This window comes from Mobula hypostoma, chromosome 1 (genome assembly GCF_963921235.1).
Source record: "Mobula hypostoma chromosome 1, sMobHyp1.1, whole genome shotgun sequence".
NCBI lineage: Eukaryota > Metazoa > Chordata > Chondrichthyes > Myliobatiformes > Myliobatidae > Mobula > Mobula hypostoma.
In genome coordinates, this window is record NC_086097.1 from 154,073,970 (window position 1) to 154,093,429 (window position 19,460).

The 19,460-nt window shown below is 40.9% G+C and overlaps 1 protein-coding gene across 2 annotated transcripts in view; it reads right to left on the reverse strand.

Moving 5' to 3' along the window:
* The window catches only part of fam135b (family with sequence similarity 135 member B), a 386,005-nt gene that overhangs the window by 19,660 nt on the left and 346,885 nt on the right, over window positions 1-19,460 (reverse strand). For both annotated transcript variants that reach the window (XM_063058308.1, XM_063058318.1), the window contains 2 exons: window positions 15,434-15,531; window positions 4,970-5,121 (listed from right to left, as the gene is read on the reverse strand). In XM_063058308.1, coding sequence (XP_062914378.1) covers window positions 4,970-5,121; window positions 15,434-15,531 — 250 coding nt within the window. The remainder of the gene's footprint in view (window positions 1-4,969; window positions 5,122-15,433; window positions 15,532-19,460) is intronic.

Below are 19,460 nucleotides of genomic sequence, written 5' to 3' on the forward strand. Positions count from 1 at the left end.
TGGGTTGAATCACACACTTGAGGGGCTTAGATAGTTTAGGAGAATGGGCAAAGAAGTGGCAAATGAAATACAATGTTGGAAAGTGTATGGTTATGCACATTGGTGGAAGAAATAAACGGGAAAACTGTTATTTAGATGGGGAGAGAATTCAGAATGCAGAGATGCAAAGGGACTTGGAGTCCTTGTGCAGGATACCCCAAAGATTAACTTCCAGGTTGAGTCGGTGGTGAAGAAGGCAAATGCAATGTTGGCATTCATTTCTAGAGGTATAGAATATAAGAGCAGGGATGTGATGTTGAGACTCTATAAGGCACTCGTGAGTCCACACTTGGAGTATTATGTGAACTTTGGGCTCCTTATTTTAGAAAGGATATACTGACATTGGAGAGGGTTCAGAGAAGATCCCAGGAATGAAAGGGTTATCGTATAAGGAATGTCTGGTAGCCCTTGGGCTGTATTCCCTGGAGTTCAGGAGAATGGGGGGGGATCTGCTAGAAACATTCCGAATGTTAAAAGGCCTGAACTGATTAAATATAGCCAAGTTATTTCCCATGGTAGGGGAGTCTAGGACAAGAGGGCATGACTTCAAGATTGAAGGATGTCCATTTAGAACAGAGATGCAGAGAAATTACTTTAGTAAGAGGGTGGTAAATCTGTGGAATTTGTTGCCACGAACGGCTGTGGAGGGCAAGTCATTGGGTGGTTTAAGGCAGAGATAGATAGGTTCTTGATTAGCCAGGGCATCAAAGGGTAAGGGGAGAAGGCAGTGGTGTGGGGATGACTGGAAGAATTGGATCAGCCCATGATTGAATGGTGGAGTAGACTTGATGGATCGAATGGCCTACTTCTGCTTCTATATCTTATTGTCTTATGGCTTTTGTATGCATTTGCATACCATCCCTGCATGCCTGATGCAATCTTCCGGTCAGTTCTTGTGTTGTGATTCTTTCGAAAGTGAGTCAGGGAAGGCAGTTATGAAGAGTGACCACTTCTGGACACTCCCTAAACAATCATGAGTCTATTGTGCTGCTGCAGCCCTTACTAAAAATGGCCGCTTTGAACAGAACCAAGTTCAGAGCCAAGAGCCCAGTCTAGGTAGAATCCCATTTACTTTGTGATTACTTGTCCTCGTTGGATTCCACTCTCTCATTCTACATTGAGCCATCAGCCAACCCTTCCCACGGTCATCTGCTGAACTTGGGTCCAAATCCTTACCTTTCTCAGTTAACAATCCCTAAGCAATTTGATAGCACAAAGTCCTGACCTGCAGCTATCCCATCCTTTGGCCCTCATCCCTACGCACTGTCGACATTCTCCAAGGCTCTTCCCTCCTTCTCATTGTCCATCTTCTAGCTCAACTGACAACCTCACCTCTCACCCCCCACCTCCACCACAGAACCAACTGCAGTGCTAAGCTCACCATAGCTTCATTTGCAAGGCAATAGACAAACAATATACCCATTGGTTCTAGGCTCAGATACAACTGAGGTGGATGCCAAACCAGAGTGGTTGCTGTCTTACCATACAGCATTCTTTCAGTGGGGCAGTAAATGCAAATTTGCATTTCTAAACCAGTGTTAATGAATGATTAGGTTCTATCTGGCATGTGTTCAATGCATTTCAGAAGAAGTCTGATATAGCTACAGTTTGCCGCTTTGAAGGAGAACTCCCAGGAACAGCAATGAAAAATGGGTGGTGGGTGTATGGAACCAGCTATCAGAGCAGGTTATAGATTCAGGTTCAAAGTTTACAAGACATTTGGACAAGTATATGGATAGGAGAGGTTTTCATGGAGATGGGACAAATGCAGATAAGTGGGATTAGCTCAGGGTGGGGCACCTTGGTCGGCATGGAGAGTTGGGCCGAAGGGTCTGTTTCACTGTTGTATAACTCTGAGTATAGCTGAGCAAAAATTAAACTTTAAAAATGTGCAGGTTAGAACAGTAGCAGAACCAGACAAATAACATTTATTTTTCAATGTAAGACAGGTTTAGAAGAGTTGCAAGGGTGGATTATTGAATCATAGAATAGTAACAGCATATTTGGTCCCTCAAGTCAGCAATCTATAACACCTGCTAATTTGAACCTCAAGACCATGCATTGGGAACACACAGGAGCACTGTATAAGCAGTGGAGGGACACATCACATCTCAGGCTAGACAATCTTTCTGCCCCTTCAGCCATCTCCTACACCACCCCATGAGCTCAGCAGTCACCAACAGATTGGAAGTAAGTCATCCTTAACCCCAGGGGTCAGCCTAAGATGAAATAAAGGAATGGCAGCTGAAAGGCAGCTAATATATCCATAGGAAAAACCTGTTCTTTTCTAGTACAATGGCCAGTAAGCTCATGAGAAAGATAGCCAAGAACTGATTGAAAATCATGGGACAAGCAATCGGGAATTAGTTACATAGCACAAATAGGGGAGAAGGGCCACAAGTAAATGGGATTTTAAATAAAGCACTCATCTCTCAACTGAAATGCTTTTTATACTTCACTGAGGCCAGTGTGATCCTAGATTGGATAACCTGTCCAGATTTTCAGACATAGAGAAAGGAAAACTGCTGTTAATATCATATCTAGCCTGATGTTTAATGTACAGTCTTTCTCTCAAAGCCATGGTGCTCAAGATTGACTTACCCAGTTTTGTAATCAGCAGTGTAGTTTTGACAATTTGCTGAGCATTCTACCATTATGGCGGGTAATGAGGATTCTATTATAATTAGAATCAGTTCTTTACCACCAGGATTAGAAATTTGTTTTAACAGTGCCTCCTTTGCCTGCCTTGCTCAGACTCATGGGAAAGTGATTTTAACCCTTGCTGCTTCAGAGCACCATTCCCATTTCCCTCACACCAGAGGCACTCTGAATGAGTTTGGCAATTAGTGCAGAATTGTCTGCAGGTGTTTCCCGGGAATCATAACATCAGCGTTGAGTGAGGCAGCCAAATTCATTACAGGAGAAACAGCAAAAATGTGAGAGAAAAAATACACTCATAGTGAAAGAGACAGACAGTGACTAAAATTAAAAGTGACAGAGGGAGACCTTTGCCAAGAAATTTGACTCATTTGCACCTGGTTTCATACACAAATTGCATATAAAATCCATTCTGGGAATGTTAGATCATGCTAGCAACCACTTTCAGGCACCATGCCTCAGGTACCTTACTTCTGCAGTGTCGGTTGTGGACCTAATGAATTATCTGATGTTTGAACACATAAATCAAATAATCTCCCAAAATATTTCCCTTATTTTTGCTAGCGTTACTATTTTATGTAGACCACCTGATTGGTGAAAAGCAGAATCCCTCAGCACCCCCAAAACTTGACAGTGAAAGCAGAGATACCATGACACCTATACAGAGATATGATGCAGTTTAACCTGAGCATTCTGAGAAATATTAAATTGTAAATTTCAGAGATGCCAGGATCATGTGCTTGCAGCAAATAGACAGTTAGATTGCCGTGAATAAACTGAGATTTGGTAAAGGATTGTTCAGATCTGATCAGCCTCTGAATGGATTTTATAGATTATATTTTTTTAGTACTAAACTATTGGTACAAATGTCTCCAATCATGGCTAAATGATTGGTGTATACTCAGCACTCTCTAACCTTGCTTCCAACGCTTTTCATTAGCAAGCATTTGTTTCCAACAAAATGGCAAGAAATACCTCTATTTTCAGGCAGAAGAAGAAAGAGGATTTTGAAAAAAGGTGTTTCTATTTATTGAATTTGCTGAAAGTAGATTCTTAACACTTCAGTGAGGGACAAGCTGTTGCGGCTGCAATTTGGATTTTGCTTGCCAAAAATATTTAGCTAACTGCACGTAGATAATAACAGAAAAATCTATGTCTATGACTTCTCTCCTCCTTGATGATGATGCCCCCTAGCTGGTACCTTGGTTATGAGGGCTCCAAATCTACTAGAGCAGTGTATGGGATTATAAAAGAAGGCATCAGATTGTTATTTAAAATGATCAATGGCACTCAATGATGTCCATCACTGTTCCTCATCATATCTTATTTGACAGTTAAGAATGGTTACATTGAAAGTCAGTTCATTTATATAGCATGTTAATAATCTCATGATCAAAGTCCCAAGTAAAGCTAATTAAGTATTTTGAGTGTTACAATTTAAGGAACATTGTGCTTAATTTGTGCAAAAAATATAAAATGAAATAAAAGCTAGGTAACTGGTTTGAATAATGCTAATTAAGGTGCTGGATGAAGTCCAGAGCACTGGAGAGAGCTCTGCTGGTGTTCAGAACTGTACCACTGAATGTACTCTGGGGGAAGGAACACATGGTGATACATGGCTAGGTGGCAGTGTGGGCTTTGAGGAGGATGCAGAGAGGCTTCAGGGGGTTATGCTCAAGACTAAGTAAATAGCCAAGGACAGGACACAGTTGGAGCATGCCATGGAAAATTCTGAGGTCCTCCTCTACTATTGCTAGGGAAAATAGAAAGCTCAAATATTTTTTAATTGGTGAAAGAACATGGAACATATTTGGTGAAGGTGGAGATGGGAAAAGATGACAAACTATTGGGCACTGGTCTCATCGGTGACAAAAGTGAGATGAAGATGAGTATATTAACATATATATTGGGTTTGGTTTGGGAGGTGTTATTAAACTGATATTAAGGATATCCATAGTTTGTTTTAATCTAAGTAAGTGGTCAGGGAAGATTATGGAATTAGCCTTCAATGCACAATTTATTGCAGAATGAAAAGTAAGTTTGTTTATCAGTAATTTAGCACATTGATAGACAGTAGAGCAAGGTGTGTTTAACATGTATGTGGAAAGTTTAAAGTGTTTCTTACTAGCTGCATCAGAATCACTACTCATAATTTATTTAATAAGTCAATTCAGATCTTTCAAAATATCTACTGAGTCTCACTCATAACCAAAACACCCACTGTATTTCCATTATTTTTACAAGCCCAGCATTACTTTATCCCCCAACATACCTGTGCTAACCAGTGTGCTGTTATTATATAATGTTCCCAGATGTGGCCCAGACAGCGATAGGAACGTATGCAGCTTGTTGAGGTAACACCGAAATCTTGGTCGTGTCAGCACGGAGCGGATGATGATGTTGCCCAGTGAGTGGCCAATGAAACTGCGTGGAAACACAGGAAGTGAGTTCAGATTTGACAAAATTTATTCCATGATCACTCCACTGAATGATGAATATGTGTTACTAACAATTAACGAGCTAAGTATTTTCCAAGACAGAAGATACATATCAAGGTTCAATCACAAAATCCAACATCCCACAGGGTAGTGGTTCACATCCATAGGAGACACATAATTTGCAATATCAGACAAAGCCCAAGATAATTGTCTAGGATTTTCTAGTGAATATATACCTGTACATCTCATGATATACACTATCCAGTGAATACTGTGGGCATAATGAAAATTCTACATACCATTTATTGCCATTGGTTCCTATGTGTTAAGCTGCTTTTGCTATGTCTCTGAAAGTATTCCTTTACTTGTCACATAAAAGTGGATCATATATAGACTTCGTCATATGTAGATCGCAACAATAACTCTTGTTACCAAGTTATAGGGCAAAAATGGGTACCGAGAGTTTGGTTTCACACTAGCCATGTTTACACTGAACAGTAGGAGAGACTCAGTGGCTTGCTCCTGTCCCTACACAGAGCAGGTATGAGAGAAAGTGCTCTTCCAGGTACCACATTCACAGAAGCAGTATGAAACACAAACAGCAGATCCCCTGGTAAGCTATAGTGTTTTGTCTGCTCTCACAATGCAGTATAATGTGGCTACCATAGAACTAAACAGGTTAAGGTGTTTTTTTTTTGTTTAAGAAAAATTATCTCAGATAATAGTTAAGGTGTAGTTCATTGCACTTTTTGAAAGAGAAAACCTGCCGCAGTCATGAGGCGGAGGGGAAGAATATCAGAGCAGCAGCATGATTTTGTGTTGTTCCATCTCAGAAAGCAGTGCATGACACAACTGACTTGCTATGCTGCTTTTGATGTTTCCAAGGCATATCCACGGGCATATGAACCACATTGATTATATTTCCCATTATACAGCTCCTGAAGCACCTAACCAGCACTGCTGCGAAGCAATTGTCTCCACAGGCTCCACGTCTGTGGAGGGACAATTACAGAACTTCACCATATGCTGTACCATCTGTAGCCAACATGGTGGTTATGTCAATGGCAATATCCTGGCTCCTGCCCATTCAGCCAAGCACTGCGGTGTTAGTTAATGAGCTGACAATCAACGTAACCCGCAAGTTGAGGGAAGCAGCAGTGAGCACTGCTGCTTCGTCTAATGAAGAGAGAAAACAGCCTGTCTTTTTTGGAAATATTAATGCTTTCCATCATTGAGGGCTGAGAGCACGTACACTTTGTCCTGTTTATACTGTGATGCACAGTCGAAATTCCATATACCATTTAATGCCGCTGTTTCCTTTGTGTTAAATTGCTTTTTTCTGTCTTTCACAAGCATTCCTTTGCTTGTGGATCATATATGGACTCATCGTAACTGGACTGCAACAATATTCCCATGACTTTCTCAGCCTTTCTTTATTCCTTGAATACAGTTCTTAAAACAGATGCCATCAAGCAAAGCTTCTGACCTTCTGATATAATATTCATTATGTAATATACACACAAAAAACTGGAAAAACTCAGCAGGTCAGGCAGCATCTATGGAGGTAAATAAACAGTAAACACTTTGGGCTGAGCCCCTTCATAGGGCCCAAAATTGGGACGGCATGGCAGCACAACACTTCACAGTACCAGCGACCCAGGTTCAATTCCTGTCTGTAAGGAGTTTGCATGTTCTCCCCCTGACCTCGTGGGTTTCCTCCGGGTGCTCCAGTTTCCTCCCACAGTCCAAAGATGTACCGGTTGGTAGGTTAGTTTGTCATGGTAAATTGTCCCATGATGAGACTAGCAATAAATCGGGGGATTGCTTGATAGCGCGGCTCAAAGGACCAGAAGGGCCTATTCTGTGCTGTATCTCAATAAATAAAATAAATTCTCTAAATAAATACTGTCTGTTTATTTCCTTCCACAGATGATGCCTGACCTGCTGAGTTCCTCCAGTATTTTGTGAGTCCAGTATCTGCAGAATCTATGGTGTATATATTGATTATGATTATATACTGTAGTTCATTCTCAACTTCTGTAAGGTAACATCTCTGTGTCATCACTCAGATTAGGTCATCTTTCAGGTTAATTCTCTTAATTGTGAGTAGATTAGCAAATTATTTCATACAATTTTCCCCAGGGGATTGAGTTTATACCGCAAATAGTAAATTTTACTTTAAACTTTAAAAGAAGGAAACTTGACAGACCATGTGATTGTACAAATGATCAGAAGCCAGGATAATTTTGATAAGTCAACCCCAATTAACCGTCTTCACATTCAAGCCTTAAGCCTTGTTTGAATGCTCCATGAACTGTTTTTGGAAATTATTCATTATGTCTGTTTCTATAGTCTTCCTTGATCACCTATTTCATAGCTCTATTATATGCTTCGGAAGTTCCAACTGACTGCTTATTATAATTTTCTAATTTGCTTCCTAATAGCAGGGTTCCTTGATAAGCAATTGTCTGCATGAACCTTGCAAAATCAGTCATAAACTTGACAAGTTTCATTACTAGCTCTGTTACTGTGCTGCCCTAATTCGATGCAGAGCTGTTGATTGACAGCCTCAGCAGCTTGTGATCCATTGTAACTTCTGTCTGTGTGGAGTTTGCATGTTTTCCCGGACAATATGGGTTTCCTCCCGGTGCTCTGATTTCTCAAAGGTGTGATAGGGTAATTGGAGATGATATGACAGAGAGTCTGTAGGAAAGTGATAGAACATGCAGGGAGGTGAACAGAATAAAATGGGATTAATACTGATCAGTGTTTGATGGCACAAATACGAAGGGCCAAAGGACTGTTACTGTGCTGTATGAATCTATTTTCCAGTAAAATGTCTTGGTATCTTTCCTTTGTTTCTTTAAGTTTTTATCTTTCAAAATATAATAAGTATGTTTTGTTAAATAAGTCATAAGGATTTATAAATGAAATGGTCAAACCATTGTAGAATTATGTATTTTTCCACTTTTTTTTCCTCCTCAGCAGAAGGTACACACAAATGAAGAGATGTGCAGGAGAATTGGCATTCTGCCTGTTGGAGTAGGTGCATCTTGGCCTCCAAGTCTTGCTGGTGTGTTTAAATCCTGATCAGGCAACTCAAAACATACATAAAAGTTAAGTTTTACATTGAAATGCCACTGTTCACACCTCAATCACTGAAGGCAGGTATTTCCCAATCCACCTGAACTAGCAGGGTTTCCTCTTTGTCTGAAAATCCCCCGAGTTCATGTTATGTGTCCTGTCCCTTGGCATCATAGGGTCATACAGCATGGCAACATGCCCCTTGGCCCATGCTGACCAGCATTCCCATCTAAGCTATTCTATTTTCCTGCACTTAGCTGAGCTGATACCCCTCTAAACATTTCCTGTCCATGTACCTGTCCAAATGAAAAGAAGTATTGCTCATTTATTTATTTATTCATTCAGAGATACAGCGCAGAACAGGTCTTTCTGAAAGAACAAGCCCTATTGCCCACTAACCTACCTGTTTAACACCAGCTTAATCACAGGACAATTACAACGAACAACTAACTTATTAACCTATCTATCTCCATACTGTGGGAGGAAACTGGAGCACTCGGAGAAAACCTACATGGTCGTGGGAAGGACATACACACTCCTTATAAAATTGAACTCTGACACCCCAATCTGTAATAGCACTGCACCAACTGCTACACTATTGTGGCACCCTATTACTCATTAACATTTAAATGTTTAGAGGGTGTCCTGGCAAGGGTAATAATTCACAGAATTTTACAGTCCTTCAGAAAAGCTCTTCAAAAGCACAATTAGTCCAGTAACCAACATGCCCAACAGTGGGTGGGTCCTAACTAAATGAATCTCATTGGCACAATGAATTCCATCAGTTAGTGCCGGTACCTCTCAGCTCCACCAATTCAGATTCAATGCAGATCTTTGGTGCGGTCTCTGCAGGTGTTTGCACACTGCCTCAAAGATGCACTGGTGTGTGAATTGGTGTATGGAAATCATGTAGCTAAGTGAAGGGCAGGAGAATTGGGTTGAGTTATGGGCATGTGTGAGAGAATAGATTACAAGGGAATGAGGCAAAGGAAATAATCTGAGAAATGGTACAGATCTAATAAACAAATGACGTGGAAATGTGGAAAATGTTCTGGACCCAATTTCAGTGTTGGATGAGTCCTGAGTACCTGGCACAGTATCAGAGGTGGCCCTGACACCTGCACCTGGGAATTCAAGTTCTTTTCTTGAGTCTTTAGCTTCAAGCTCCACAGCACTTGTATTTACCACACCATGCATGGTCTCCAGGTAAACTGATGAAGAAACTTCCCTTTTGCATGTGGGAAAAAAGTCTGCAAACTTTAGGCTCTGTCCAGAACCTCAACCAGTGACTACAACCCATGGTCGCACTTTGACCTTGTTTGGAAATAGTGCCAGCCATCAACCCTGAACCAAGTCATAATACCAACTGGCATCCAGACCTCTTACAGTGCCCTGCTACTTTCCTGAACCTAATAAATGATGCTGATCTAACTATAACACAACCATCTCAGACAAATAATTAATCAATGCATGTTTCTGGCATGTGTTGCTCCAGACCTCGGTTAAATGATGAGGAAAAGGGCACTGAACCTTGGCCTGGTCAAGAAAATTTTAGAAGGGCGATGGTTGAAGTATAAAGAACATAAAGGGGATTATAGTGGTGGAGGTCAATTGGAAAAAGTCTAATTTACAATCAGAATGTGAGCTGGACAATGGCTTTAATGTAGAATTGAAACTCCTGCTTCTATCAGCTCCTGCTTCTATCAGTTTCTTTTAAACTTATGCCTTTCAACTGTCTCTGGTTAGTGGACTTGACATAGATCCAACTTCCCTGTATGCTATTGGTTCAAGGAACTTACTTTGTATAGATGACCTCAAAAGAACCTGAAGTCCCCTATTTACTGAGAATGTCTACTCAAGGGCTCAGGCTCTCTATAGCACTGCAAGGATCAAAATGGTGGAAGTTTATATCTGGTTCATGATGTCCTATTATCTAAAACTGTAGACGTATGACTTTGAATGTAAATCTAGGAGGACAATTTTATAAATGTACTTAGCTTTAATTAGAAAAAGGACTACAGCAAATAAAATATACTCCTTATAGTCATTACATCCCATTTGAAATGCAGTAAATTATGAGCCTTGGAAGTGCAAACAATTCAGCTATGTGTAGTGTAACATTATCCTCAGCAATAAATCGTTGCCAACAATTATTCTCCATTTGATTAGAAAAAAATCATATTGAAAATTGTTTCTTTTCATTTTGATGGAGAAAAGAAAGAAATGATTTACTGTTGGGAGTGAGACAATCACTTGTGCTTCAAAGATTACCATTCCTTTCACATAACTCCTCAATCAACAGTTACACAGAAAGTGATGCTTGCTGACTGAACTGGATATAATCTATCTTGCCCACTTGGAATTGTCTCAGGAAAGACATGGAGGAGAGGCAGTGAATGGTCTGTAAAATGGAGCCAAACAATTTGCAGGTAAAGCATTTTAGACAATCTAACATGAAATGATTTTTATGAGCTATCCATCATTTCATGACAAAGGACATGGTGGATCACTGTAACTTGATAGCAATTCTTCCCAAAGGCACTCGTGCTGGTTAATTTTATTTTTGGTATATTGCTTTACTCAACATCTGACATAACTGCTGCAGATTGGCACATCTCTTTTTGCTCCAATATTTTGCTAGTCTGAGCTTCGTTCCTATTGAGGAGTGATACCTAGTCCATGGGAATCAAATGCTGCACTTTTAGACCAATTCTTTCCCCCAAGGTTAAATGCATTGTCTGTGATGTTCTAGACGTAACTCCAATCCAAATTCTGGGATGGAAGAAATTTTTGAAAAATGGCTAGAAGTCCTAGTATCACTAGAGCTGAGGTCCCCAGCCTTTTTTATGCCATGGAGCATTACCATTGACTGAGGGGCCCTTGGATCTCAGATTGGGAATCCCTACACTGGAGGGATATATGTAGGTCAAACATAAACAAATAGGGCTAGCTTAAATATGCAACTTGGGAGGCAGAGATGAGATGGGCCAAAAGGCCTGTTTCCGTGACAGGGCACACCAACTGCAGAAATATCTCAACATGAAGGGAAGGCAGAAGTTATGAATGGTGTTAGTCCTCTCAACAGCACACCCCATGATTCTCTTAAACATGAGAGAGAGGAGAAATACTGCATCTCAAGCCGCCTGTAGCTTAAAACTGCAATCATGCCTGATCTTCATTAGTGCCAGTTCTCCTGTCAGAAGTAGAGTGGTTGGATGTCTCCAATGGCCTGGCCACAATGCAATAGACATCCTGAACTGCCACCACAAAATATGTGTGAGAATACAAAAAAGTACTTCACACTGGCCTTAAAATAATTTTTTAAATTTGTTGCACAAAGTAGCACAGATTTGCTTTTAGCTGTACATTGTCTACACATGACTAACATGTTGAATCCCAACAAAGGTTCTGTCCCTGTGTAATCATAAACACGAGAAGTTCTGCGGATCCTGTTAATCCAAAGCAACACACACACACACAATGCTGGAGGAACTGAGAAGGTCAGGCAGCATCAATGGAAATGAACTAACAGTCAATGTTTCGGGCCAGGACTCTTCTTCAGGACTAGAAAGAAAGGGAAGATGCCAGAATAAAAAGGTGGGGGGAGAGGAAGGAAGCTAGCTAGAAGGTGATAGGTGTAGCCGGGTGGGTAGGAAAGATAAAGGACTGGGGAGGAAGGAAACTGATAGGAGAGGAGGGTGGGCCATAGGAGAAAGGAAAAGAGGACCCAAGAGTGGGCCATTGGAAAAAGGGACCCACGGAAATGCGACAGGCAGGTGAGAAGAGGTAAGAGGCCGGAGTTGGGAATAGAAGAAGGGAGGGGAGAGAAACTTTTTTTTTACTGGAAGGAGGAATCAATATTCATACTATCAGGTTGGAGGCTATCGGATGAAATATGTGTTACTCCTCTGCCCTGAGGGTGGCCTCACTGTGGTATAAGAGGAGGCCATGGACCAACGTGTTGGAACGGGAATGCGAATCAGAATGAAAATGTTTGGTCACCAGAAAGTTTTGATTTTGGCTGGTGCAAAGGTGCTTGACAAAGCAGTTCCCCAACTTATGATGGGTCTCACTAATTTAGGGGAGGGCACATTGAGGGCACCGGACATAATTGGCTATCCTACCAGATTTGCTGCTTGGGGCCCTGAATGGAAGAAGTGAATTGGCAGGTGTTGCACTTTGGCTGCTTGCAGGGATTAGTGCCAGGAGGGAGATTAGTGGGAGAGACAAATGGACAAGGGAATCATGGAGGGAGCAATTCCTGTGGAAAGCAGAGGCAGAGAATGAAGATATGTTTGGTGGTAGGATCCCTTTGGAGATGGCGAAGGTTGCAGAGAATGATGTGTTGGATGCAAAGTCTCAAGGGGTGGCAGGTGAGGACTAGGGGAACTCGTTCTGACAGTTACTCCAAAGAAATTTCTTTGCAAAATGGATGAATGACAAAACCACATCCTTTGTTACCCATGAATGGAAATATTGCTTCTGCACCACCCTGTCAATCCCCCTCAACAGAATCATCTCTCATTCTTCTAAACTCTAGTGAGAATAGCCTCAACCTTCCTGTCTTTCCTCGTAAGACAATCCCTTCACCCCAGCAATAATCCTAGTGAATCTTCTCTTAAATGCTGCCACTACAAATATATCCTTCCTTCAATAAGGAGACCAAATTTACATACAGTAAACTTGGTGGGGGCTGACTGTACCCAATAAGACGTAGTCATAATTCCCTATTTTTATATTCCCTCTGCAGTGCAACAAAGGCCATTAATTCAGTTGTCTTCCTAATTCTTTGCTGTACCTGCATCCTAATTTTCTTTTCTACAGTATATACACAAAGGCACATAGAATTCTGTATTTTCTCTCCATTATGCAATACTCCACTTTTCTAATCTTCCCATCAAAGTGGATAACCTCAAGTTTCTCCACATCAGGCATCTGAGTGGATGCGGCAACTAGTGGTAAATTAAGAATACTCCCATTATATGTGCCCAAGGCTACTCAAAACTAGATTGAACTTTTCCAATTACCCATTGCAGCCTTGCAGGCAACAGACTAAAGTAACTTTCACCTCAGTAGCTTAAACTAGATTTGTAATCACGTTCAGCATTTGGGAGATTGATATCCACAGTCAGTGGAGTGTTCAGCCTGCTGGAAAAGTAAGGCATTATACAACATAAGATGCTCTATAAAACCAGGACTGTCTACGCCCTTGGAGTGATTAATCTGAGAAGTGGTTGAGCAACTTATTTATATCAATCACCTATCATGGTGGCACACTTTGTAACTTCCTCCAATGTCATACAGTTTACAAATGATCTTAATAACACTTTGCAAATGGAAATGGTCTGAAACCTCAAAAAACAAATGACTAATAATTGAATATTCGTTCAGTGTCATTCTTCCTGGCCTTTCTGAGGCCAGTACAACCATGTCTACATGTGACGTAATCAGCAGCCACTAGCAACAAGAAGTTGGAATCAGGAAGAAAGCGATAGCTTCACATTAGCCCGGGGGATTGTTACTGGTCATTCCTGATTGCTTCCCCTCCTTCTTGATTTTTCTGTCCCCATTGGAATTGTCGCTACTCCTTCCTCCACTTCACCCTATTTACTACCTCCCAGCCTTCTGTTCGTTAACTCCCCATGATCACATTCTCTTGTCTCAGTTCCTACATTGAAGTCTTTGCCAGTGACACAGGTACAGCTATCTATCAGTTTAACTCCAATTTAAAAGTGGCTGCAGACACAATTTTGATTAGGATTTGGACTTAACCTTTTCAGGCCCAACGCTATTTAACCCGCTTATTTTCCCATTGCGATAATTAGTCGATCACCTTGACTTCCTTTACTGGAGCTATTTCTTTAATTTTGGAACTCTCAGTAAAATTGAGCATTTATACAAGAAGCTGCAATTGCTGAGAATACTTTAAAACATAAATACTTGGAAGTTTTTAAAAAATGTTTTTTCAGAATCTGGACATCGCTAGCATTTTTTTCGATCCAGTTTATTAGCTACCCTTACTTTCTGTAGTTGGAAACACAAGGGACTGCAGATGCTGGAATATGGAGTGAAAAACCAAACAGCTGGCAGGACTCACTGGGGTGATTGGCAAGAGTGGATGGTCGATGTATTGGTTGGAGATTCTGCTCCTGAAGTATTGCTCATCCCTTTTCCTTCACGAATGCTAGTGAGCCCACTGTGCTCTTCCAGCAGTTTGATTTCTATTTAGCCTGGTTCTCATGGTGGAATCATGACAACGGGGCTTTACATTGTTGATCTCTACCTCTGGATTACTGGGCTGGTAATGTAACTCTCGTGCTCTCACTGTACCCCTGGTACTGAAGCTGTTTGATAAGGCTGTCAACGGTGGTGAATCTTACTGGCATTGGTGTACCACACAGAACTGTAGCCTAAATCTTACTAAACCTGTACTTACATGACCCAAATGTAAAGAGCCTAGATTATGATAAAAGCGCCCAGGACTTCTGGGGGTTATCTGCTGGCAAACTCAGAAACCCTGCCCCTGAAAGACCTTAGAAGTACTGACGGCTGGTAAAACACCACCTCACCTGTCCAGCCTGTAAAAAAACGAAGATTACTTAATATTTTCTCAAATATTTCAAACTAAGAATATATGTTATCATAAATATCTAATTTGAAATGCAAATAACCATAGCCTTATTAAAGTTTTTAAGAGAGACAAAAACTCCAAAAATAGACAAATAAATCCAACAGAAATAATTTAAAAAGGAACCTATCCTCCTCTTTGCTTTCCGGCCAAGGGCTACTTTCCCCATTGAAATCTATGGGATTGTGGATCTCCGTTAGGTCTGACCAAAGGAATTAGAGTATTTCATCAAGATAGCACACCACTACAGACCAAATTGATTCAACATTCCAAATTTACTCTGACATTCAGGAATTCTATGTTTAACAAGGCGTTGTGGAAGTCCTGTGCTTGCTTCTATTTAGATAGGTGAATGTTGATGGTTTATATTAGAACAGCCAGCCATTTCCGTGCTATGGGATTGGTTTCACCATAAAATGATGTTGAATGCATCCCCCCTCATGCTTATTTTTTGACTTTGGAAGTATTACCTCAAGTGCTTCAAAACATTCTTTTTACATATCTCATGATTTCCACTTTTCACTGATAGATATGAATAGTTTGCAGATGGACAATTATGTATCAAGTAAGAGACCAGATCTGTTACCTTATCCTGGATATCGTCAGATTGTAGAGGTGGATGTGTTGAACAATCTCGTCCAAGAGTCGATCCGTCATTGTATCAAAATCAGCAAAGGTATCACTCTGCAGTCAAATGGATTCAAAACAAAACAGTGGCAATGTCATTCTGGTCAAAGAACTGAGATAACCATCTGTCTTGATTCACCAGACAGCACATATATTTCAAGGGCGGAAAGCTGATGGTATTGCCATAAAAGAGATAACTTTTCATTTTAGCTCCGCGTAAATAAACAAAACAGAATTTAGACCACTTTCAATCCCTAGCTCACCATTCCCTCGCATCGTTTATCTAAAATTGAATGATCTAATTCCACATGGAAGAATTCAGCAAATAACAATTAAATACATTAAGTACTCAATGAATTCAGCGTAGTATCATACATATAATCATCAGATTGCTGAACCCAGGAACACCAGCTCACCATTTTGCTCTTTTTGCACTGTATTTTGTTAATATTCTTACTGTAATTTATAGTACATATTCATGTATTGCACTGCACTGCTCCTGCAAAACAACAAATTGTATTTCATACTATACGTCAGTCATAAGAAACCTGATTCTGATCAGATACTGAATTACTCAAAGTTCAAAGTAAACTTTATTATCAAAGTACATATGTCAACCATGAGTTTCATTTTCTTGTTGGTATACTCAATACATCAATAGAATAATAACCATAACAGAAACAATAAAAGACTGCCAAACTAGAACATTCAACCAGAGTGCCAAAACAACAAAATTTGTAAATACAAAAATAAGAAATAATAATATTAAATAAATAAGCAATAAATATCAAGAACATGAGATGAAAAGTCCTTGTTAGTGAGTCCATTAGGTGTGAGAACAGTTCAGTGATAGGGCAAGTGAAGTTATCCCCTTTGGTTCAAGAGCCTGATGGTTGAGCGGTGATAACTGTTCCTGAACCAGGTGATGTGAGTCCTGAGGCTTTTCTACCTTCTTCCTGGTGACAGCAGCAAAAATAGAGCATGTCCTGAGTGGTGGGGTCCTTGATGATGGATGCTGCTTTCCTGTGACAGTGCTTCACTAAGATGTGCTGAATAGTTGGGAGGGATAGACCTGTGATGGACTGGGCTGTATCCACTATATATTGTAGGATTTTCTGTTCAAGGGCTTTGGTGTTTCCTTACAATGCTGTGATGCAGTCAGTCTATATACTCTCCAATACACATCTATAGAAGTTTGTCAAAGTTTTCGATGGTTATGCTGAATATCTGCAAACTGCTAAGTAGAGGCACTGTCATGCTTCCTTTGTAATTGCACTCATGTGCTGGGCCTAAGACAAAATAATAACACCAAACTCCTAATTGTTAAAGAAAATAGTGTTATCTTTATCTTTTTGTGTATATTATCACTGTTTGTGTATATTTTCTCTTAGCTGTCTGGTCATAGTGCTTATTTTCCTCTAGCTATTTCTCCTCTAAGAAAATAATGCCTTGTACTAACTTTATACCTTTCTTAACATTACTATCCACTCTATTATGATTCCTCCAAAACACATCAGGCTATTTCCTTGTAAATTCCCAAAAAGTGAGCTGGATCATCTGACCTGCAGAGGGAACTATTTGTCAGGTCTTGCCTTTGGTTCTGGTGGAGAGCTGGATCAATGGAATAGATTGCTGATCACTAAGCTCACAACCTTCTGACAGCATGCCCTCTGCATGGCGCCTCACTGCACTGCTGTCAGCTGGAATCTCCCAGCCTTTACCTCAGCATCTGGCCCTGCCATTCAGTGATCCAGCTCTGCTGAGATTGCCAAATGCTAAGAAGCATTTAGTTGTAGAAGACACATACATACAGCTCAGACTGAAACTCCACACATGACTGGGAAATGACGTCCATATAACTGTTTGCCCAAAATATCCATCAACACACAGGTATTTTGAGTGATTGAGTAGACAAAGACAGAAGTTACACTCAGTAGCTAATTTATTAGGTACCTCCTATACCTAATAAAGTGGCCATTGAATGTATTTCTGTCGGTAAGTGGTCTCCTGCTATAGCCCATCTACTTCAAGGTTTGACATGTTCTTCACACACTAAGTTCCTCCTTGATTGATAAATAAACTCCAGGATATTCCTCAGCTGTGTTTATTTTGGGGGTGGGGCAGATGGAAGAGGGGATAGCAAGTAGGGGTGCCATTCCCCACTGAACAGAAGTGCATAACCGACAAGCCTCCACAAGGATTTCTATGAGAGTCATCTATAAAACAAAAGAAGTTACAGATTTAACACAAGATGTCATCATGGGACCAACCTCCCTAAGCCAATGAACATAATCAATAATGTAGTAGGCCATCAATGGTTTCCTAATAAGGTTTCCGCAAGTATGAACAGAGCTGATGAGATCAAGGCTGGCCAACAGAGGTAAGGTTGGGCAATCCAGCCCTTTGTATCATTATTTCTTTCAGTCTGATTTCACTAAGAAGCACACCAAGTTACTCTCTTCCCTATCAGCCGAATGAATGCAAGGTGCTGTTCTCGGACGCTCTATAACTGCTGCTTAAAGACAGTCTGTGTAGATTTTCCCCAAATGTGAAAACGTTTCATCCAGCTGGATGATAACTTTGAGTGAATGCAGCAGAGCCGATGAAAAGGGTTAATTAGAGCAGCAGTGGAGAACTTACTGCTAATTTGACAGTGATAGACTCAGCCCATTAACACGATATGGCTTGATTTCTTTTTTAGATAATAAGGTCTCTGAGTTCAGTCTCACTGTGGGAAATGTTTCTTTTTGTCTGAGAAAAGTGATGATCTAGTTATAAGCCACAATACATAGAAGTACCTAATCAGTCAGAAGACTGCTTTTTTTTAAGTACTGTGCCTGTGTTGTGGCATGAACATGGGAGGGAAGGAGGAAGGTACAAAAAGTAATGGGAATGGGCTTCCAAGACATGAGGGTACTAATTCAGAAAACATATTCATTGGACCACATGTTGTACTGACCTTTTGACTGACTCTAAAATCAGTCAAACTCTTCCCTCACACAGAGCTCTCCATTTTTTCCATCAATGCCCCATATTTTAGAATCACTTAAGCAACAGCTTTGGGTGACATTCATTGTCTGTTGCAATCTATCCATCACTGGCCAAACCTGCAGACTAAAGTAATTGGAGATGGTCGCAAATGCATTTCTGCCGAGAAACAAGTAAACAAGTAATTCAGAGATACACAGCAACTTGCGCATGTGAGTGTGGAGATGTGCTCTGGTGTTGAGGGGCATTGCGGAAATCATCAGCAATTCTGAGAGAAGAGCTTGTAGTTATTTGTTGATGAACTTATACATATGAAGTAACACACAAAATGCTGGAGGAACTCAGCAGGTCAGACAGCTTCTACGGAAATGAATAAACAGTCAACATTTCGGGCCAAGACCTTTCTTCAGGACTGAGAAGGAAGGGGGAAGGTGAAAAGGAAAGGGAGGGGAAGGAGGCTAGCTGGCAGGTGATAGGTGAAGCCAGGTGGGTGGGAAAGGTCAAGGGCCAGAGAAGGAGGAATCAGATGGGAGAGCAGAGTGGACCGTAGGAGAAAAGGAAGGAGGAGAGGACCGGGGGGGGTGGGGGGGGGGAGGGTGGAAATGACAGGCAGCTGAGAAGAGGGAAAGGATCAGAGTGGGGAATAGAGGAAGGGGGGATTTTTTTTAAATAGAAGGAGAAATCAATATTCATGCAATCAGGTTGGAGGCTATCCAGACGAAATATAAGGTGTTGCTCCTCCATCTTGAGTGTGGCCACTTCTTGGCACACAAGAAGGCCATGGATCAACATGTCAGAATGGGAATTGAAATGTTTGGACACTGTGGCAGATAGGGTAGAGGTGCTTGATGAAGCAGTCCCCCAATTTATGACGGGTCTCACTAATGTAGAGGAGTCTGCATTGGGAGCATTGGGCACAACAGACGACCCCAGCAGATTCCCAGGTGAAGTGTTGCCTCACTTGGAAGGGCTGTTTGGGGCCCTGAGTAGAGGTGAGG